At 40.9% G+C, this 24,299-nt stretch overlaps 1 protein-coding gene across 1 annotated transcript in view; it reads right to left on the reverse strand.

The window, feature by feature from the left end:
• Positions 1-24,299, reverse strand: part of ttc27 (tetratricopeptide repeat domain 27) — a 78,737-nt gene that overhangs the window by 16,768 nt on the left and 37,670 nt on the right. The window contains exons 9-13 of the mRNA XM_070840552.1: positions 24,191-24,257; positions 14,649-14,762; positions 8,895-8,990; positions 7,071-7,193; positions 442-669 (exon numbers count right to left, since the gene is read on the reverse strand). Coding sequence (XP_070696653.1) covers positions 442-669; positions 7,071-7,193; positions 8,895-8,990; positions 14,649-14,762; positions 24,191-24,257 — 628 coding nt within the window. The remainder of the gene's footprint in view (positions 1-441; positions 670-7,070; positions 7,194-8,894; positions 8,991-14,648; positions 14,763-24,190; positions 24,258-24,299) is intronic.

Below are 24,299 nucleotides of genomic sequence, written 5' to 3' on the forward strand. Positions count from 1 at the left end.
TTGAGCATTGGGTGGAAGTCTGGGAGGAGACCCTAAAGGCACACCCAGAGCACACAGGGGGATTGTGTATCTAATGTGGCCTGGGAATGCCTTGGGATGCCCTAGGAGGAGCTGGAGGAAGTAGCCAGGGAGGAGGGCAGCTGGGCTACTACTGGCCTCATATTAGAGCAACCCGAACCTGGATAAGTGGCAGAAAAGTAACCGATGGATGGGTTCTGTCGACACTGGGGTCAGATTAAGGGACAGATTAGGCTACTGTTGTGTAGGTTTTTGATAAGAGTTGCTAGAGTTTGCTAGCCAATGCAATATTAGCTAACATTCATTTATGCATGCTTTGTAGTAGAGAGCCATCCAAAACCTGCCTGGACATCTCAACTCCTTAAATAAATCTAAATACTGTTTGACAGACAAAAACATGCTATGTGATTACTTTGCTTGTACCTGCATTGTGTTGATTTTAAGTGACTGCTCAAAGCAGTGAACACACTGCTGGAACTCCTTGTTGTGGAGGTGCAGCAAAGCTTTGGAGCGCATGGCTCTGGCACTGCGCTGGCCCGATAGCTCCCACGCCCGCTCATAGTACTGATGGTCCCTCAATATGTCACCCAGCAGGCAGTACAGACCGGGCGTCTCCTTCTTCTCCAACTCCTTGCGAACGATCTCCTCAGCCTGGATGGATAAGGAGAGGGAGGGTCAAGTGGAGGAGGACATGTAGGAGGAGGGAGAGAATCAGAGGAAGTGAGGGGAGTGGTGAAGGGAAAGAAGAAGAAACAACATGACCCAGGTTATTACAGAAAGAATAAAATGCACACAGAATATGAACAACAAAGAGTAATAGAAGGAGTAATGGGATGAAAATGAGGAGTAAAAACACAACAGGGGGGTTTGGGTAGAGAGTTTGACATAAGCAGAGAGGAAAATGAAGGTGGGGGTTACGTTAAAAGTAAAGTGATTGTCAAATCACCTGTCGACATTTGCACTCGTTGCACCTCACCATGCCACTACATGCTTGAGACTGCTCTTGGACGAGCTGAGGTTCACTGTTGTGAGGTTGGAATAATGAACAGATTGTTTTTCATCCCAGAGCTCTGCACCTTGATTTAGATTGTGAAGTGCACCATTCTAACCACTGAAAGGCGGATGGCCTCTGAGGCCTGGCAGAGTCTTAGTTTCACTGCATTCCTTTGCTGAATCCTCCTGTCTGACGGCTGACGCTGGGCCAAGAGTCTACCCCACCTGGAAACATGAACCCCCGCCATTCTTATCTAAACCACACAACTCTGAACAGGTTGTACCAGATACAATATTCTGCAATTAAAGATAATACACAAAGCTTCTATTTCGCTCTGTACCCTTGAGATATGTAATCACACACGGTCACATTCTCTCTGGAATAAAATATAAAACACCTATTAGGGCCGTCACTTTGACTGTGAAACTCAATCTGATGTTCAAACGTGGAAGAAAACTGAATGTTCACGGACTTGTAACTCCCAATGTCGACTACATGCAGTTGATACGAATTTGATATTCGGTGATGCAGTCAGTCACTCTTTTCATATAACACACACACAGCTAAACTAGAGCCAGGGTCACTTTTCACTTTCACATGTGTGAAGCAGATGAAGTCAAGGTACAGTGTTCCTTCTGCTATACACGTTTAAGAAAAGACTAAATAAAGATGAAATACAATGGCATAGTGCATATAAAGAGTAAAGTAAGTCCTGCTACCACGTTGATCATAAATTACCTGCAAACGACGCCACACCTTTTGAGAAGTTACCTTGAAACAAAAGGGAATGTTTGGAACATGAGGGGGACCCTATTAATGTCATCATATTACATTGCTTTAGCCTCGAGTGAAAAACGCAGCTTTCTCATTCATTTCAATGAGGCCAGTGTGGTGGTGAAACAGCACTGAGGATTCCGGCAAGAAAATTGAACACGTCTAAACTTTTGTCATGACATCATTGAGCAATGCGCATCAAATACAGGCAAGCACACAATACTGGTGGATTACTTTGTACTTCTACACTTTACCTCATCACATCGTCACTGCGTTACTGTGATGCAGGACTGTTCATTGTCTGCATCCCTGCTTAGTTAGCATGACGTCTAAAAAAGTTTGGATAGCAATTACATTTAGCAGAAAATAAGACCAGCCAGCGAGTTATTTTTGGTGCAAAAAGCATTTTTTCAACGTCTTTCCTATTTTCTCATGAAAAACAGTAGATGGTAACTTAACTTAAAATCAGCCCCCTGACTCACATGATCGTCTATCATGAGTGCAAAGCAGCACACAGATACAAATATAACATTTGAGCAGCTTTTACTGTTTTGTTATTACACTAGAAAACAAACCATAATGGAAGTCATTCTATTTCCTAAATGTCCTTCAGCATCCATGTATGCAGTCTCAGAATAGTTTACCACGTTATCTCTGACATTATCTCCGCGCTGTCTTGCATTAGTCTGTGATACAATGTCACTGTGATGGAGTCAAGAAGAGGGAAGTCGTGTTGAACAGAGACCAAATCACTCCAGACAAATAGATTGCCTCATTATTTTGGATCCTGGTGACTACATAACATGGACTATTGGCTGGAACTACCCCATCATGTGATTTAAGACGAGAGGGAGGAGGAGACTTTTATTTTTGGCCAAAGGCACCTGAGTAATCAACTTGGAGAGACAAAGCAGGCTGTAATTGAATAACAGAGACCTGGCAGCCTGTAGTGCCCTGTCCTCCCAACAGAATTACACATTCAGGTCAGCGATACACACGTGATGTCTGCATGTCTGGACTTAATGAGTGCGTTTGTATGCAAAGGTAGGCAGCTGGTGAGCCACGTATTTACTGGTCTATACCTGCCTGTGGATACAATATTCCCTGAGCTTCTGTGTGCTCTGATGGCTATATAATGCATGCATTTTGTGCTGAATGTATGCATACCATGCACATAAATGTTAGTCAAAATACATTAATTGTACATTTGCACAATCCCAGTCTGCAGTATGGAGATTAGAGTGACAAACCGTTATCCAGTCTGTGGTATCCAGTTTCATGGTCTGGATGGTTATCTAACCAGTGCCAACACACAAAAGATGGTTTATAACTGACAGAAGTTTGATTTGCATGTTTGGCATTTTAAATACAAAGGAAGGATCGATGAAATGAGGATGTTTCCACTGCCACCCACACTCAGTGGCTGTGGTACGGATTTATTCCTTAGAGATCCTACTCCATCTTGACATGGTGGGATCACACAGTTGCTGCCAAGGTGCTCAACTGGATGAAGATATGGTGACTGCGGAGATCACTGAACCCACTGTCATGCTGATGGAACAAGCCTGAGATGACGTGTGCTTTGCGACATGGAGCGTCATCCTGCAGGAAATAGACTGCAGCCGTGCAGGGATACACATACCTTCAAATCTAAAGAAAAGTTCTGCTATATTTAAGCGTAGCATGCTTCCCATAAATGTGGCTCCTGGACTAACGTTGTACTCTGTTTTAAAGGGGGAATTGGGGAAAAATGACAATTTGATCATCATATATTGACACAAGCTGTGTGAGCCTCCTAGAGCTTTTCTAATAAACGTGACTTTCACCTGAATCTTTTCACATGCTTGTCTCTGAGACTGACCCAAAGTAAACACAGGAGGGATCAGTATCTCTATCTAGGTCAGTCTCCTTTAGTGTGATTGAGCTAGAGAGATAGTAGCAACTGAGCTAAAATGGTTTGTGCCTACAAGTTTTAACCACCGGACCAAAAAGAGAGACTCCAAATCTGGCCAGCTGTTCTGCAAAATGACCCAAACTACTCCGGGATCACATTCCGTTAGTATTTGGACATTTTAACATGGTAATTATGAAACAGTCTGCAGGATAACTGTGCTGATTAAAGCCCCACATTCATTTGTTGTGGCTGAGCTGCACAACAGGACTGCTGCGTGTAAAAACCCCAGGAGATCACAGGCAGAGTCACATAGATCATATTGTGACGTTCGGCCTGAACCTAAAGGAGTGGACACTGAGTGTATAATCCAAAGAGGATTCACCACATCCTTAACAACTGTAAACTGTGAACTGAGTGAAAGGGGTAGAATCCTGCTCCACAAAATCAAGAAAGCAAATTCTGTCTGTTTCTGTTGCAGTTGTGTTCCCCAGAACTAAATCTGTGCCATGTGAGAGTTGGCTGTGCTAATTACGCTCTCATATGCTGCACTGTCGTATTCAATTTATTCATATATCGTGTTTCTGGTTTTGAACTAAGGCTTTATCTTCTCTCTCTGAGTGTGTGAGTGTGTGTGTGTGTGTATGTTTTTTTCCCCAAGGAGTGCATGTGTTCCTAAATGAAAAAATTAGGAGCACACCAAGTAATTTGGGAGCACAGTGAAAAATAGTAGCACAGAATTGATTAAGAAACATGGGGCTCCATGGGGCTGGGCGACATGGCTTATAAAGAATATGATGATACTTTTAGGCTACGCTGCAATGTGCAAACATATACACACATTTTCTAACCCTATAAAAGCTAAACAAAACACAGAATGATCACATTAATCCCTGCACCCATATTAAGTGCAGTTATATTAGTATATATTGCTGTGGGGGTAGTAACTAGACAGACAGCTAGGTTAGCACCACTGTTGGAATGCAGCTCTTTACATGAGTATGTCCATTTTATGCAACTGTATACTTCTACTCCACAACATCTCAAAGGGAAATATTCTACTTTTTACTTTTTTGCCTCCTCCTGTCCAGTGAAACCATGTATCTACAGATGTGATGCATTTGAAAGTTTGTGATAAACTGAAGGCTGAACTTGCTAAACTCTATCAAAGCTAATGAAAACCCAGTTTTGGCCTCGACAACCAATACTGAAAATGATTTACAGTCTGCACTGACATGTGAAGACACTCCTGAGCATGTAACCTGTCAGACCCACAGCTATGTTTGATATATACGGCTGACAAATATACATGACATCCTGCAATTTGAGCTGTTAACAGCACAAATCTGCATAGAGATAAGCATGTTCTAAATTATGATGTCTGTGTGAATGCTTTTCAGAGCTGATGAATAGTTTCTTCTGTTTCCTCTGCACGATGTGTGAAACCTTTATCATGTTTAATTCTTGGATACGACAAGATTTGTCTAATGGAGGAGAAAAGAGACAATCTACCTTCTACCAGAGGCATTGAACACAAAAGCACTAGACAATAGGAAGAAACAGTGCGTGTTAAAAGAAAAAAAAATACTTGGCACCTATAAAGTCTACAGTTGGATCAGAACCAGCATTTGTATCAATGTAATCAACTGATAAACAGCAAAGAGACCTTTTACACTCCACATATCCAGAGGAAAAGTGCATTGCAGTGATATTGTCTGTGGGAATTTTGTTCATCCCATTGGTTCTCCACCAGACCACTTGGATTAACAGTATTTCCAGAACAAAGTGTGTGTGTGTGTAATGGCTCCCACACATCCACACGCCAGGTAACTACACCTGCGGCTGCACTCAACACGAAGGCGCACAGACAGACGATAAGGAGGGGGGCGTGAAGAAACATACAGTAGCTGGTTCAGCCACATCAAGCACCAGATTAACTCCTCTATGCGTTTCTTGCTGCGTGTGTGTGTGTGTGTACAAAGCACATATCCAGTGTGAGAAATGGCCCTGTCTACACCAAGAAGTGCTGGGTATTAACTGGTCCCTCAGCTGGAACACTGAGAAGGCAGCAAGAGCTCCCACAGGGCAGAAGTCCAGCTGTGTCTAACCGGTCTGTTTAGACACCAAAGATACACAATCCTCATCAACTTCGGCCAAAGATCAACCATCTTTGAATATGCAGACCCTCATTGTTTGTGATGCGCAGCTACTGGGTAACGATAGCTGTTCATTTTGTTGATTCACAAAACAAGATGATCCTCATAAAATCTAAAACAGGCTTTTTAAAAAAAAATTTAAAAAGGTATTTGTGTAAAGGAGCACCTGGCGTGTTCCTTATCACAGTGAGATTACAATTACACAGCTGTCCACAAGCCCTTTATATGGATTTGTGCTGCTTGGGATCTTCCTTGTCCAGAAAAGAGTCGGAAGGGCACATCTTATGCAAAATACACTTTGTAATGTCATGTCAACATAAATGTGTGTTCCTGGTGTGTCTACAGATCCTCAAACTATGAGACCACCCTGTCTCTTTTTCTCCTGCTCCATCTGTCAGTAAATGGTAAATGGTCTGTATTTGTATAGCGCCTTTCTAGTTATTTCAACTACTCACTTACATCACATCCTCATTCACCCATTCACACATCATTCATACAGAATGTAATTTGGAGGAGACTATTCTTTCACACTCATTCACACACTGAAGCTGCTTCAGGAGCAGGTTGGGGTTCAGTGTCTTGCCCAAGGACACTTCGACATGTTGACCCATAGGAGCTGGGGATCGAACCCCCGACCTTCTGATTGAGGGACGACCCATTCTACCGCTGAGCCACAGCCGCCCAACATGTGTGTGACAAATGTGTGTGAAAGGGCTCTGTTTGGGTGTCCCAATTGCTGTCCACCATTGTTCTTATCTCACCACTGATATCACAGGTATGAGCTATGAGCCAAGCATGGCTGCAAAAACCCACACAACAGTCTTCACGTCCTACCACCACCGACAGTATTTTACTCAGGCTGCTGTCTTAATGACTGGATAGATCAACACTGGCTGTCTGTCTCCCGACTTCAGACTGGGAGTTCGAACTTTTGCTGTGTTTTATGTTGCTTTGCTGTTTATTTGGCAGGCGGGTTGGCTTAAGTTGTCGTTAGCATGTTGCTCAGCCAAGATGCAGGTATTAGCCAGTGGCAGTGTTAGGGATGGGTGGTATGCACTACAAACACCACGATCATTTTCTCCATTTCAATGTGTTGTGATATTTTCACTGCAATACAATAGACAAACCTAAGTAGGGGTGTGCTTAGGATGTTTCTTTAGATTGAAACACTGTTTCTGAACGTAGGTTTGTAAAGGTACATGGCGTACTCTTGCTGGATCCGGATGTGTGTTTATACCTTGCCATGTTGGCCCAGCCTCTCATAGCAGATCACTGCATCCTCCCACAGCTCCAGCTTTTCATAAATGAGCAGAGCTGAACTGGTGCAGCCAAGGTCTGTCAGCAAGGTGGCCAGGTGTTTCTGTAGGGGAGAAGAGAACAAGACTACAGGGCTACAACCAAGCTAGTGGCTTTACAATGTTAGCAGCATGCTAACATGTTCACAATGAAAATATATTAGCTAACCAGCGCTAAACACAGACTTCAGCCGAGAATGATGGAAACATTAATTTTGCAGCTGGTCATACGTCATTTTAATAGTAAAATACTATATTTGACCTGGTCATGGTTTGATTTTTATAGCACTGTATAATAAATGAAAACCAATGGCTGCCTGAAAGGTAGAAAATCAGTAGAACATAGCCAGTAGTGTAAACTATACTATATGTGATGTGTAGTTACAGGCCTGAAATGTGCAAAACCAACAGTATGTAAAGTTTAAAAATGCGCTGACCCTGAAGGTGTAAAAATGAAATAGTTTCTCCAGCTATAAAAGGGCGTCGAGTGCTTTGTCACATGCAGGCCATGCTTCTCCAGTGTGGAGAAAATGCATCACAGCGCCCGCTGCAATCCTCCGCCTCAACCCACTTTCAATTCCTCAGGCAGCAATAGGGACTCTTCAGTTCCAGCTTTATTGCGGTTATCAGTTATTACACGCCGCCAGGGTGATGTCTCCTCCCCAACTGATCTCTCCCGCTCTCCAGCACTCCCCCCTCCTTCAATCTCTTGGACATGTCTAAATCTTTCTATTACTGCTTATTCTACTTACTGCTCTTCCATTTTATTCTGCTACCTCTCCTGGGCTGTGTTACAGTGTCTAATGTTTGTCTTTGTAGATCTTATGATGCTTTGTGGTTCAGCAAATGTGTCATGAAATCTCCTCCATGCAGTTTTCTACAGCCCCTTGAGACCTTTTGATCCCATGGCTAACTATCGCTATATAACCCTGCAACACAAGAACAGTGCTGCTTCTTTATTTCCACGTCTTCTAAATGTATCATTCACTGGTGAGGACACTGGCTGTTTATCTGAGACCTGTTAGCTTTAGCATTTTGACTTTTTTGACAGTGCTGCCTTATCTTGACATCATGTATGTAGCCGCCAGAAATATCATATTACAGGAATATCAATATCTCAAGAGGAAGAATCCCCTGATAAATCCACTAACTGAAAACTTTGTCCTGAAGTAAAAGTCAGAGAATTAAGGGACTCACTTACCAAGTGAAATATGTCAACATCTACACGATGGATGGCCACAAATGTTGTTCTACAGATTCACAGAGATGCTAGCATGGCTATAGCTTTAGTCTCTTGCATAACTCTGAACAGTTCAACATGAAATGCAACCCAGCGTTTAGGTTGGGTCAGGTATGGCCACGGTCCAGTTGAGTTCTTTGGTCCCACTCTTAAACTGTATAAAAGAAGTGCACGTAGCTTCCGGGTATGATAAGTGAAGAAATTGCTGAGGTGCCTTAAACCTGCAAGCTGCTTTCTAAAGGTCAGCACGGGGGTCTGATTGTATGGAAGTCTATGAGCCTACTTTTCATTTTCAATTTAGTTTTTCTATTTAGTTTTTTTTTTAGTTTTTCATTTTCAATTAGTAGTTTATGGTCTCAATGGCAGTTTCATGTTTATGCACTTTAGTTTGGAGCTACCTTGTATCTAACCAATCAGATCAGGGAAATAAAACAAACTTTACTCCTTCAAAATGGTAGTCCACAAACTTATGGGTGACGTCACAATGGCTACATACAGGTGTTTTTAAAAGTTAAGTGTTTGCTACCTGGACAGCCCATTTAGGTGGGGCTTGGCAGCAGTAGAAGACCTTGAGTCGCTCGGTCACAGGACAGTTCTGGTCTTCAAAGTGGTCTGCTATTGCCTGAAAATGGAAAACAGGAGATGAAATCATGCAGCGGGGACTGTTCGCAAACTGCTGTCCTACATGCTGCAGAGTTATAGTGTATTCCACCATACTGTGACAATGTTCACCAGCAGCTTCAGTCACCTCATGCCACAAAATGACTTCAGAACTCACTGTTATCAACTGAGATGTGATTACAGCACAAACAAGAGCAGCTGGTACTGTACACATCTGATATATGCTGTGATCAGCCTCGGAGCATTGACAGGGCAACAGCATGGACACAGGAGTCATTAGGTCCTAGATGGCTGATGCCAGAGTGCATTTACAAAGTCAAAAAGAAAACAGTGAACACTTCTGTCTCTTGTGAGGCTGATGGGACAACAATTCTCTGGAAAACATGACAGGATGAAGACACAAATGCTTCTTTGTTATTTCCTTCTCCCATCGCACTTGCAGCAGGTTAACATCTTTCCACAGAGGACAAACTGATCAGCTGTCAAGATTAAGAAGCAGGAGCTTTCTGACACTCCAGCACAAAATCTTTCCTCTGAGGTTTCACTCTTCAAACGTTTGTATGTGTCACAGTGATATCTGCCACAGTCAGGCACACACTCTGAGTGAGATGAGACATCAAGTGTACACCGTTTACCCACAAACCTTGTTTTAGCTTGCACATGTTTGACTGCTGTGTAAGATCAAATCCTCCATGACAAGCTGATAAATGGGGGAAGAGACAGGCGACACTGAGGACTGTTAAAGGATTAACGTGCATCTGACTGCAACCGTTAGTTATAACACCCACACAGCATGCCATTTTAAGGAGTTCAGATAAACCTGTAGTAAACGCATATGACTGCATATTTTTTTAATTTTCTAATTATTTTCTCTTGTAAATCTTTATAACAACTGAAAAATCATCCAAGTGAGCAAATGGAGGCTTGTTTTAAAAATCACTTTAATAGATTCCTAAGTCATCTTCTCCCTCCTTTTGGAAGAAGTCAGTCAAATGTATCTGTTCAGTACGTCGAAGTCTGCACCATAGCACTCAGTCAAGAATCTGTTGAAACTGGAAGGCTTCAAACAAAAGGACACTGCCGGGGCTCTTGACAGGCTACACCCCTGATGTTTGCTGACAGTTACCTCCAGCCAACCTCTGGATTCCTTGTTCATATTTAATACATCACTGTGCATCTTTTCTTATGTTCTACATATCTTCTTTGTCTTTGTGCTGCATTGAGATCTGGTAAACTGTCCCCTTATTATCAAAGATAATACGACAGTGAAGTTTGATTTGTGAAATGCTGTCCCAGTGGGATACTGACCTTTGTTCCTTGGGGGTGGTCAGGTGACCCTTAGTAACATTAATGTGAGAGAAATGAGATGCCATTAGCATGAAACAGAAACTCACAAATCAAGGTTTTATCTTTTTTTTAACATTAATTATTTAGTTCAGAAAATCTTCACACCTTAAAAAATGTTCACACCGTTTGAAAGTGCCTCACGATTTAACCAACCAACTTAACTTTTATCACCAAAACAAATAAAACTTAAACCAAGCATTATCAAATGTCACAAAAAAGAATTTTGAGCTTATATTGTTAAAAACTGAGGATGGTGAAATATCAGTTTCGATACACAGATATTTGGATTATCCACCTAAAACCGACATTAGTCAAACCATATTATATAGAGCACGATGTTGATTCACGTGTGTTTGACATTATATGATTCTGTTTGTCCTGAGAAATGTTGGATGGAGAATGTTTCATTTGCTGAATAAATCTTAACACTTTGTAGGGAAGCACCTCAGCTACATAAAATAAATCTAAAAGCAATAAACTGCATATCTATGGCTAATAATTTTACTCTCCAGTGCCCTGCCCCAAGCCTGAAATATTCGAGTAAAAGAAGAAAAACAATCTGTGTTCTATTCATTTCTTTTAGCCTGAGCGCAGAAACTGTTTGCAGTAGGAGTCATATAACATCTTCACTGGCTTTTTCATAATCCCATAATGCCGTCTGTGTTGGGCCTTTCAAGGATGTTATTGATCTACATCCAAAATAACATTTGGAGCTGCAGAGAATTAATGCTTTTGTTTGTGCTCAAGGATGTTTTGAAAAGGAGAACAAGGTTACTAAGTAATAACTTCTTGGCACCACTCTTAACTTTGATACCCTCACTACAAAACATCCACATGCAGATAAGATTACTCATGGAATCTAACAGCACATGCGCCATTAACAAAGCTAAAACTTGCAGTGACGAACAGCATTCTGAGATTTAAACGTGTGTCTTCAAACGTGTGTCTCAAGAAGTGTGTATTGATAAAAGAACATGACTCTAGGTGACTAATAATTATAATAGCACCTTTCACGAGACCCCAGGATGTGTTACATTTTAGAATACATGCTAGACAAACAAATAAAAAAGCAAGCAAACAAAAAGGTAGCAGATGTGAGTGGATGGTGCTGAGATAGAGTTGTGTGTCATCGGCATAGGGGTGAAAGGATGATCTGACCAAGAGGGAGTATGTGGATGATGAAGAGGAGGGATCCAAGCACATAGCCTTAAGGCATGCCTTGGCTGATTGGGGCTGGGGGGGGGGGAGTGCGAGTTGCAGATGGTTACAGAGTGTTTCCTGCTTCAGAGATGGGAGCCAGGAGAGAGCTGTGCCGCTGATGGTGGTGGTGGTGAGATAGGCATTTGAGAAGTGTGGTATGGGACATTGTATCAAAGGTCACGGAGAATGAGTGTACTGATGTGTCCAGAATCAGCAGCGATGAGTAGATTGTTGGGAATTTTGATAAGTGTGGTTTCTGTGCAATAGCGTGCTCTGAATCTACACTGAAGGGGATCATAGAGCTCATGGTTGGGCTAGATGGCAAGTCAACCTGGAGCAAAAAAAGAATCTCAACGCTCAGAGGAAGCATTACAGTCAAATAAAGATAATGATCAACGGAAAGGACTAACACAGAGAACCACCGTGATGTGCAAGAATACACAAAAGGCTGATTGATAGACTTTTGCAATTACTATCACTGGGGAGACAAATGTTCCACACTGCAGCAAAGCATAGCAAAGCTATGATGAAAGCCAACATAAAATGAAGGTGCGCTTCCAGATTTTCCTTGCTGCAACAAACTGCAACAACCTCTACCAATGTCTTCACAATGTCAAGATGAAAATGAACAGGTATCTCAGCCTGGTTGTGGGCAGGTTTTACAGCTACAGGAGCACTTGGGTTGCAAGTGATACACAGCTAATTGCTGTATGTTAGCTAGCTAGTGTTACTTAATGTTCATACCGCCTTGCAATACATAGCATGAGCATGAGAGCCTTGGCTTTGATGGAAGAAAACCAGCTCTCGAAGCTAAATGCTTATCTGTAAAATGCCTTTCACACTCATTTTTTGAGTAAATTCATACTTCTACACATGTACACATCTGAAGATTTTTGTTAACATTTATAAATTTTACTTTACATTTAGACATTCTTCTATACATTCCCATTTCTGAGATGCAGGGTCAATGCTATAATATAGAAACAATATAGCTTTGGTATTGGCCCTATACAATTTATCTATAGGGCCAAAACAACAACTGGGCTTAAAATGTCTTGAAATAAAAGTTCTGTGGGTGGCATCTGTTGGTCAATTATGGTCAGGGAAGCTCATCATATTTCTACAACAAAATGCAGTTTGACAGAGGGGGCTGTTCTGCTTCTTCCAGGTAGCCATAGATACTCCAGTCAATCAGATACAGATCAGTTATAGTCAATATTCAATATAACTGAGTGTAATGCCTGTGTAATCTTCTGAGAAGTAGAGCAACAAATAACTTAAGTCACTATAATTATGTTTTCACTGTCTGACTGATGAAAACTGCCTCTCCCCTACGCAGGTGTCTGAGGACGTTCATGTTCCTGTGAGTTGGTTTATGATCAATATTTGGCATCTCAGGTTTTACTGCAGTTTTGTCTGTGATATTACACAACTGGATAAGATGCTGAGTGATGAGAAGCAACTGTTGGGCTTCACCAGAAAATGGTGGAGAAAACATGTTTCTCTGTCTTTTGAACAAAGGGCTGCTAACTATCAAGAAACAAAGGAGCGACCGGATTCCTCCAGTCTGCAACCAGGACAGAAAGGACAAAGAACCAGAACCTTCTTCTAGCCTGGTTCATTAACAGGCTGAGAAAGCAGCACACTGAAGGACCTTCTTCTTCCCTTTGAGGACTGGTAACAAACTGTGACTGGGCATATACAGCATAGCATAACTGTATACATGGCTAAACAATCAATCAATCAATCAATCTTTATTTATATAGCGCCAATTCACAACAGCGTTATCTCAAGACGCTTTCCATAAAGAGCAGGTCTAGACCAAACTCTTTAATTAGAGAGAGCCAACGATTCAGGAATTCAACATTAAGGATTCAAGAATTCCCACATGAGCAGCATCAGATATTATATTATATTGAGCAACAGTGGCAGGAAGAACTCCTCTAACGGGAAGAAACCTCGAACAGACCCAAGCTCAATGTGGGCGGCTTCTGTAGGCGTCCGCGTTGGGTGGAGGTAAGACAGAGAGAGAGAGAGAGAGAGAGAGAGAGAGACAACACAAACAGCAGCCAACGTACTAGCAGTGACTATAGCACTAACAATAGGAATGTGACTAAAAGATTAGCAGTATGATATTAACAATGGTTTAACCTTGTTAATGTATTGGTTCTGATTTGCTTTAATGTTCTGTGAGTTTGATTATTGTGATGTGTTGTAGTTTACTGTGCAGCCATAAAGTTAAGTTGATGTTAGTTTGCTCACACAGACACAGAGTCTACAGACTAACCATCCTCTCCTCTAACCTGGTACCTTTATCTACACACTCACACATACAGTGTTAGAAATAGGCCTCGACTGAGAGACAAAGCTAAGCTAACAGCTGCAGCACTTAGCTTTCCTTTGTCTGCCTCTGGCCCACACACCAGGGGGTCTGGGGGCCATTTTGTAGGGAGTCACCATGTGGTTCTCCCACCTTTTGTAGTCCTCCATGTTACATTCTTTTGCTTAGTCACACACACACAAACCCCTCATACACACACACACTCTCCATATTGTTTGTTATCTAGTCACACTTAGATTATTTATGATTGACTTTGTTTTAATAAATGTTTTAATCCACATGCTGTCTTCTTTAATATTGTACAAGAGTGAATACTGCCAACCTCTACTCTGTCAAGAACTCTGAAATCCTTCAGCTAGCTGTCAATGTGGTGATTTTGGTTTTTAGTTATTAAGTTAATTAATAATCTTAATACCAAATTGATAGTTTAGTATTTCATGGGACTGAATCAGTTAAATTGGCTCTTTTTCTTCATTTATCGAGGTGGTGCCCCAATCGAGGTGGACTTTACACTTCTTGTGGGATGCACAAGAAATTATTCTCCAATAACCTGCCATGGTTTAGAAAATAACCTTCCTGTGATGTAGGCCCTCGTCGGTCAAAGCAATGTGAGCAATCAGTCTGACTTTACTTTTATCTGAGTAGTTCAGAAGTTTTGCTGTCTTTAACAGAAAAAAAACACTCCAATTTACAAGTAGCAAACAGACTGTGAATCCTCACTACTCCTGATGCTTGGACTCTTAATGTATATATAAATACAGAACTCCTTACCTGGGTTTGCATCATGGCTCTCTCAACACATCGAGATTTCCCTTTTTCCAGTTTGGTCCTGAGGCAAAGAGCGGTGACTTCTACAGCCCAGAACTTAGGCTGAGATAGAATACACTGCAAAAAACAGAGGAAGATAATCTTTTAGAGCGTATTAAGTCATCCAAGACACATAACTCATAATCAACACCTACAGTTTGATCAGTTCTGATGACTTAACAGTCAAGGTCAGTGTGTTTACATGATATCAGAGTATAGTGAAGGGAGTCACAAATTAGCAAAGATCTACTCAGGTCACACGAGGCCAAAAGCATCCGTCAAAGATGTAATTCTGCAGTCTGTAATTATGATTATCCCAAAAGTTCTCAAAAGCTTGTATTTCAATATTGCCAGCATGAACAAATACAGGTGGGCCAATAAAAGCTGGGTAAAGAGAGAACAAAGGTACGGTACTGTACGTGTAATGAGATTTCCACAACACTAATTCCACCAGTACAACACCAGAGTCATGTCATACTACACACATTTATATTCATTTGCATCCATTTTTTTCCCCATTGTTTTTATTACTGTTGAAGGGAAACCCATCAATTGTCAACCAGCTTTGGATTATTAGAGTATAGTATATGCAAATAACCATTCTTAACTGTCCTCTGTGTAGCCAGCACCAAAAGCTCACCTGGCAAACTGTTGGCAGCTCTGTCGCTGTTGTTCAAATGAATAACTGACTTCAAATAAGAGTAATATTTTATTGTAGGCAACACAGATGAAATTTAAATATTGTTCATTCACTGTCCACATTGTAATGACATAAAGCTGGTTGAAAATCAATGGTTACATTTAGGGTCACATTAAAGCATCCCAGGGTTAATACACTTTGTGCTGCTGGGATGTTTAATGCAATGCAATGTCTATGCAGGAAGTCTGCTAGTGTTTCAGTAACAGTAGCTTAAAGCTGATAAAGATAAAGAGCTGAAGTGAAAGTAGATCTTCCTAGTTCTGCTCCTGGTTCTGTTCCCGGTCAGAAAACAGAGAATTTGATGGATGTGGATGAAACAAAAGTTATACTACAACTACGGAAGTTCCCATATTAGTTTTTTTTTCATGGTAGGTGTAGTGTTTTCTGTCCTCAGAAAGTAATTGTTGTTAAACTTTATTATAATCAAGACAGTGTCATCTTCTTATAGCCACTGCTGTAGTGGATTCTGATTCCTCTCAGAATACAGACAGTAAACAACAGGGACACACTTCCTTTTATTCAGACAAGACCGGAGTTACAGAGTTACAGACATTAACGGAACAGAGGTGAGCGCAAACATGACTTCAGCTCTCTATAGAGAAAAATAGAAGTATAAAGTGTTCAGTATGACATGACTCTGTAGTTGTATTGATGGAATTAGCGCTGTGGAATTCAAATATTGAATTCATTAGAAGACAAGAGGTAAACGTGCTGGAAGTATTGAGCGGACATTGACTAGGGAACAGGAGAGACCAGGAATACAATCCTATCTCTAATATAACCCTTTTCCAAATGAAGATATGGTGCCTTCTGTAGGTAAATTTGAGAATTTAATGTATGATTAAACAGCGTATATTCTAAATTGCCAACTTGGATTATCACAGGAGAGCTCAAACCTTTCTTTCCTATTCACAGCAATAAACAGAGTGGCTTACAACCATATCTTATGCCTCTTTAGCTGGGAGAAAACAAAGAACCTGGTGGAATACAATGAGGTACTTAGGACCTTCTTTCCCTTTTATCCTACATCTAAAGTAGCACAGGGCTCAGCTGTCTGCTGTGCTCTGTTGTCAGAAGTCAACCAGCAAACCTAATCATTAAAACCTATCACAGGCTGACAGCCTTTAGCTGTGTGCTGTAGTGATAATCTGCTGTGTAATAGCTGGGACAGCTTAGTGCTACAGATTTAGATGAGCTGATTAAAAGGGAGCAGGGGACTGATATACTGGCAGGTAGACACCAGGGAAGAGGACTAGCTTTTTATCTGAGCTCAGGTTCTAGCTCATCTTCAATCAGAACAGCATCCACAACAATGCCTTTCTATCTACAGTGTATGGATGACGTTGGAAACGTGCAATGAAAATGATACATGGTTTTAGGTTAGATGAATGAACACTAATGTTGTTGTGGATGCTTAACGAGTCTTTCTGGAGTCATTAATGCAACAGTAAATTGTCCTAATTATGCAGTTATTCCTCCTGCAACATCAATCACTGAGCAATTAAAATCAAATGATAAGGAATCCTAAGCATTTGTCATGCAACTGTTTACACAACTGAGCGATAACTAGTGGAATTTTTTACAGCAGTATGAGAGTGACCTGTTATTATTATTGTTACAGAGAGACTGGTTATTTTCTGTTGGATTTGACAGTGTGCATTAGACAATGAGATTAATACCATCAGCTGACTATCAGCTTTGTTAGAATGCAGTATAATTCATGTTGGCATATTCTATAAGCAGCATAGGTTAGGAACACCTGTATCTGAAAGTTAAAAAAAAAAAAAATAGTCAGCATCTCTTAATGTACATGGATGATATTGTTATACTAAGTGTCTACATGAGTTGTGAAATTACCCCAGTTCTATTCCTCCTATTTAGTCCTCCCAACAAAACTTTTTTTAGAGTAATCCCACAAAACTTTTTTTAGAGTAATTCCAAGACAAAATAAAGTCCACAGTGCCGTTTCCATGCAGTCTCAGTTGGAAACAACTATGGCTGTAGATACTTCCTTTTCGGCTGTTTCTAGGAGCAGCTGTTCTTAGAGCTAAATGCTAAAATTAGCATACTAACAAATTTCAAGACATTTCACTCAAAAATGAAGATGTGATCGTCACCATGACACGAGGGGTAAAGTCACCAAAGTCATCGGGATTTGGCATCAGGGAGCCATGAATGTGTGTACCTGAGATGCCAATCCATCTCGTAAATACAGTAGATGCATAAAAACTTTGCACAGCTGGTGGGTGCATGAGGACAAGCTCAGGGGATCACCAAAGTCATTAGCACTCATCTTTTTGGCACCATGGACATATGTACCACATTTCACTGCAAACTATCCAACATTTGCCAATGTATCTGAGTTAAAGTCTAATATGCCAACCTAATGGTGGTGCAAGTCAGACATCACTAAAATCAGCCGAATTCATCCTCTGGAGAATCTAATGGTTGTTGAGATCTTTCATAGTGGACTGAAGGACTGACTAGACCGACACTGCCCTACAACATTGCTGCCAGCATGTCTAAATAGATGTACAAGATCGCTGCTTCTAAGATGCTTTGGTATCATGATTATCCGATCAACAATGACCTGACAACGCAAACAGTACCGTCAGGCACTTTCTTTGCTCTCTGCGACATGTAATAGATCAAGCCGATAGTGAATTTCAAGAGTGTCCTCTGTTGGATCACAAGGCAAACTACTCCAAATGATCTGTTGAGCCTGTAGAATGTGAATGTTGAATTCAAACATATCACTGCAATTCAAATATTAAAGCTTTTCCCAAAGTCTGAATTTCAAATAAAAAGTGATGCCTACAAGAGTCAGACCAATGCAGACCTTCATCTTCAATGTCTGCAAAGCTTCAATTGTCTGCAATTTTCCCTCCACCACACTTTGACTCAGTTTAGAGGAGACACAGTTTTGTTTGGCAACAGACGTGACTTGGCAGGGTGAGGAATAATTTGTTTTGAGGTGCTGGGTATGGTGATCAAAACTGAGCAGACGTGAGAGGCATCTAGAATGAAGCTCCTGGCTGCACAGTGTGCACTGAGCTGTACAAACACATTCAGATGTGACAGAGGAGACATTGCAGGCTGTGTCACATGGGAACAAAATGGCAACAATTTTGTGAACTGGCTAGGAGTTTCCGATGGAATCCAATCATTTCTCGTCTACTGCAGAATACCGTAGTTTTACAAATAGTGACCTTCATTTAGGGGCCTTTATTTGCCTAAACTGCAGGTGTCTGGGTAAATTCATAACACTACTGTCAAACTCCCGACTTCCTGCACAGACCTGCATAACCCCTCCTTGTAAAGGTACTTGTGAAAAACCAGCAGGAAGTTTCAATGGTGACAACTTAACAGAGATTATCTGAAAATAATAGTATTTGTGAGTATTTGTATAATGTGAAGTTTTTTTTCTTACCCAGCCTTTCTTAGCAACTGCCCTGAATTTGTTTGCACTGACCATCACTATCATATGCGACTAGTCTATTATATGAATAAATATATGAGACCACACAGGAACAAAGCAGCAGTGAGGTGTACTGACCAGACACAACAACTCCAAGGCAATAAATTAATCTTCTTTGCTACTTGTACTTTCTCTCTGACTTGGGATTACCAAAATCAATATTTTCTTTCAAAAAACGGACAAGTTCCTTCAGCTCAGTCCAGATTTATGAGCCAACCATGCTGTAGAGCGGGATCAGACAAGCAGACAGCTTAGACCTGTGAGGATGCCTGTTCTGCAGTAATGCCTAATGGCCTTAAGGTGGGATCACTAAATCCTGTTTGTTTGACACCCAGCAGCTGGTGGTTTGATGATCAGCGGTACAAACCCACTGCCTTTGCTGACTGAACCCTCTTTACCCCTTCTCTAAAACAAGATCTGGAGGTATTCCACAACTATTTGGCAGTCAGGTTTTCTCTTATGAGGTGACCTGACCTGATTCATTTTCATACATACCCCCAAGGATAATATACACAGTACCTTTTGAAAGTGACATCAACGCCTGCTGCTGTATGTGGCTGAAAAGCCTTCAAGGAAAGCTAGCGTAATAACTGACACATCAGCACTACCTCCAGATAGTCCTCCAGGAAGGCGATGGCGAGGCCAGACATGTGACAACCATCTAACCAGCCTGCAGATTCCTGGATCTACATGTAGGCTGGGAAGATGCCTGCTCACAGAGCCAGCAGCTTTCCCATCAGATGCAGGGACAATACAACATGCTCTGCCAGCTCATTGTTCGAACTGAGCTCACAGCTAGCTGGCTGGACACCACAATCCTACATTTTGAGAAAGTGATGAATTTTTTTCATTTGGGTAGCACCATTAGCTAAATTGTGGATGATTAGACAAGTATGTTGGACTTGCTGACCAGAACCCAGGGTATAACATTTAGAAGACATAGGTTCAGGACAAAGCTTTTTTTGTGCGCTCCTACAGTGCAAGAGCAGCAGTGAGGTGAACTCTACTGCAACACTCACAGCAATTTTAAGAGACAAGGGTGCTTTCAATATGAACAATATTAATAGGAACAATTAAAACAGCTCAACACAACTAATATTACAGGTGGTCTCTCCAAATGAAAGTCTTTTGCGGTCTCAAAATTATTCAACCACTTTTTGACAAGCATCTTTTGTACTAGGTAGAGCACATATTTCCTGTTGTGACCTGCTGCAAACGTGGTGCACAGCCTCAGAACAGAATCCCAAAACTTCTGTGGCTTATCTATATGGTTTTGATCATACTGGAGCCGACTTGGTAGTGGTGAACGTCTTGGAGTTCTGTCATGGAGGCCTTCAGTGTTTAGTCTGCTCCTTACTGTAGAAACTGAAACCTCAGTGCCTGCTGCCACCAAGTCTTACTGCAGGTCTACTGCAGTCACTCCAGGATTTTTGTCCTCCTGCCTCCTCAGAACTCTGCAGGCAGCTGTTGAGAGCTTCCTCTTTCTGCCAATACAGGTAGTGCAGCCAGTGATCCGTTAGCTTTGAACTTGTGAACTTTGCTTCCAACAGCATCTCCAGGAACAGTCGGTGCATCTGAATCATCTTTTTGTGTCCTTTTCCTTGTTTGTGCAAAGCAATGATCTCCTCTCTTAACTTTTCAGACGATTCTCTTCACTGACCCACATTTCTAACATGCAACCAAACATCACTGTGAACAAACCCACAGCCAGTCCAGGGGTTTGAGGTGTGATCTCAAGCACAATCAGGGGTCTCATTAATTGCAGGTGTGCTTGAGACAACACCTGATTTGCAAGTGAGTGCTCTTATGAGGGATTCTACTCTGGAGGTTGAATGGTTTTGAGACCGCAGTAGATACTAAGTCTCTGTAAATTTTGCCAATAAACCTAATTTGTAATGAGGGTCAACTAATTTTGAGTGTAACTGTATATACTTTCTACTACAAAGCTCTTGTACACCAGAAAGTCTTATGGGCAACTTTGACCTCACAACACAGTGACTACTAGTACCAAAGAGAGTGAGAGGACAGCCTGCAGCATGATTCAGTTTCTCACCTTTAAATTAATGTCTTCAGCTCCACTCACTCTCTTCTACCTTTAATTAACTGATAGCCATGATACCCTGACTGCTCTGTGGCTCATACAGAACGAGAGGGGCATGGAATAAAAACCGAGTTGCAAGCCTAAACAGCAATGAAAGGACTGGCTCTCAAGGCCTTTCTAAAGAATCATTACAGTTTTAGCCTCTTCATCTCCTTACCTTAACTATTTAATAAAGGCAAAAAGAAATTAAAAGAAAACAATCCATTACAAAAGTCATAGACAAGACAGGCACAGCTGTGCAAGTTGTTGACTTAGAGAAATAACAAGGCTAATTCTCCCATTGAAATATCTGACTTGCTGGTGGCAGTAGATGAAAACCAAAGATCATGATCATGACTATCTGTCAAATATTTCATGGAAATCTATCCAATAGTTGTCAAAATATTTCACTCAAAACCAACAAAGTGTTAACTCTCGGTGATGCTACAGGAAAAGTCACTGGAGCGTTACAGTCAGTAGGATACATTCTGAGGGGACCAAGAATCTCAGAAGAGATTTCATGGCAATCCATCCAAATTTCGTAAAAGACATTGATAAAGGGCAGACACCAATGTGAGTCTGCCTTTGCATCTGAACACATTATGTCTTGTCACTCGAATGTATACTCACTATCATATATCCTGGTGCATACAGCCGCCTGTCTTTATAGTCTTTATGTCCTATCAACAGATATGAGCTGCATGATGTTACCACGATGGAAGCAGCAAAATTAGGAAAAAACACAAAGTAGTCTTAATAGGGAGAAAGATATTCATATAACTATACTCTAAAAGCAGAAAGAAAATTCAACTTGCCTGGGGTACAGATGTCACTTTGCAACCAACATTTCAAACCATTTTTTTTAATAAGAAACAGAAAGTTTTGGCACAAGGAAATACCAGCCCAAGGGTAACCCTCAAGAGAATCACTGCCTTTTTTACTTTTAATTTCCTGTCTGGTCAGATTCCTCCAGCCAAGTGTTCTCATCAGCCTGAATGGACCTAACCCTCACAGTGCTTTCAGAGGAGACTCACTGGATCGGCCGAGTGAGCTATTCCATTACTGCTGTATGACATCTCTGGAGTTGAGGAGCATCTTCAAACAAGCTAAAAGCTGTTGAGAGGCTTCGTTTTTAAAATTACAATGATGGGAAACAACAGTTGTGACAAAATGTACCAAGCCCTGCTCTCTCATGTAGTACATGGGATAGCAACTATGTGGATTGGGAACTCCTCATCGCAATGTGGTAAGCTCACTTTGACCTGAGCCTGAACGCAACAGGTTCAAACGCTTCTTTATATTTAATAACTGCTACAATAACACTGCTCATCGTAAAGTCTTCACCATAAGTAAAGGGACTGCTAACAGGATGTGTTCTTATAGAGTGAAAGTACAAACAATTTATGCTTTGTTGTCCTTCCAATATAGTAAGCTAGGCTAGAATTACTTAAGGAATCATGAAGTGTTGTAGTTTTTCTATTGTGGTAAGTTGTTGATTCTACGTATTAGTTATTTTTCCAGTAATTTAACAATTTAAAAATCCACTAATCATATGAAATAAGAAATTAATTGGAGATTATTTATATATTTAAATCAAAATGCAAAATAATTGATACAAACATGAACTACAAGTTATGAACTAATTTTCAACCAAGCAGCTGCAGCGAGTGTCATCAAGCTCACGCTAATGTTGGTCCTCACAAATGTCAAATCATTAAAAGGGCATGATATCAGATGGCTTAAATCATATCTACAAGACTATTTTGTTGCTATTGCAAATTATAATTCAGAAAGGACCCCATTACCACTTGGTGTTCCCCAAGGTTTCATCCTAGGACCTCTTCTTTTTCTTCTCTATATGCTCCCACTTGTGGCCATTTATTGTGTGAAAATAATATTGCTTAGCATAGTTACGCAGATGGCACACAAATATATACGACTTTTTCACCTTATAATTTGGCCCCTATATTTACTTTGTTGTTGCAGTGTACATCACAGAACAAAGTTGCTGCTCACTTAGGTTATTAACTTGATCCTATACTGTAAACCCCTTTGTGTCACTGTTGATTTTGATCTTAGTTGAGATGTTAAAGTAGTGACAAGATCAGCTTTCTACCTCCTTGAAAATATAGCCAAAATCAAAGATTTCACGCCAAAGTCTGACTTAGAAAAGCCCATTCATGGTTTTATTTCTAGTGGGGTTGACTACTGAAATAACTTTTTCAAAATGCTGCTGCTAGAGTGCTGATACTGACCAAAAGATAAACCCTAAAATCTAAGCCTAACCCTAACAATGCTACACTGGCATCATGTCAGCCACAGAATCGACTGCCCTGTTGCTTGTTTACCAATCAATACATGGAGTGGAACCAAAATATGTGGGAGACATGTTAAAGAAACATGATCCTGCCAGGCCTCTTAGGTCAAATTGGAGTGGGCTGCTGGTGCTGCCCGGGGCTAAAAGCAAGCTTGAAGTAGCTTTTAGCCACTATGCTGCATGTCTGTGGAACAAGCTTCCAGTTGTATTAAAAGGAAAAGGTAGCCTAAGCAATACATTTTTAAAATCGGGACACAACACTACACTTTGCTTGGATGCTTTTACTTAAGTTGAGTCAATTATTTTGTCTATTATTTATCTATATTTTTAAAATTGTCTTCTTTCTATGTATTGTTTATATGTATTCCCATTAATATATTCTGTTTTTTGTCTCTGAAGCACTCTGAATTGCCTTTACATGTAAGAAACATGCTATACAAATTAGACTTGACTTGACTAAAACAATTGCGAAGCAAAGTAGGGACGGTAAGTGTTTTGTGATAACTAATGTTTCTCTGGCACAGGAAAAGTGCCTGACAAGCAGTTTTGTCGGGAAGTTTTATTCGCTTTCCTAAAAACAGTGAGATGGTATTTAAGGTTGTCAACATGGATTTATGGTTCTGTTTTTCTCCACTTGGGCTCAGCTTTCTTGCGGTTCTCCTTTAGTTGAGTCATTTCATCAGTTCTGCACAGTGGTTCGTATTTGGATGTCGTCTTCAGTTTGCAAGTGCAGCACCTTCAGGTTAGTGTTGGTGTTTTCGCAGAGGAAGGAAAAGTGCTGATAAATCAATGTTAAGTAAAACATTGATGGTCACATTGATGGTCAAAGCTCCAAAAGACACACTAAAAGACATATTATTACAACTGAATTGAAGCATCTGTAATTCCAATATGAAATTATAAAACTCAAAAATGATAAACAATGACTTACAGATGTGAATGCCAGGAGTTCCTCTTCAGTCAGTTTGTGGACAGGGTTATTCCTCTGGAAGTCAGTGCTGCAAGAAAACACTCTGTCAGTTCTATATACATTACGAAAC

This window comes from Pempheris klunzingeri, chromosome 12 (assembly GCF_042242105.1).
Source record: "Pempheris klunzingeri isolate RE-2024b chromosome 12, fPemKlu1.hap1, whole genome shotgun sequence".
Lineage (NCBI taxonomy): Eukaryota > Metazoa > Chordata > Actinopteri > Acropomatiformes > Pempheridae > Pempheris > Pempheris klunzingeri.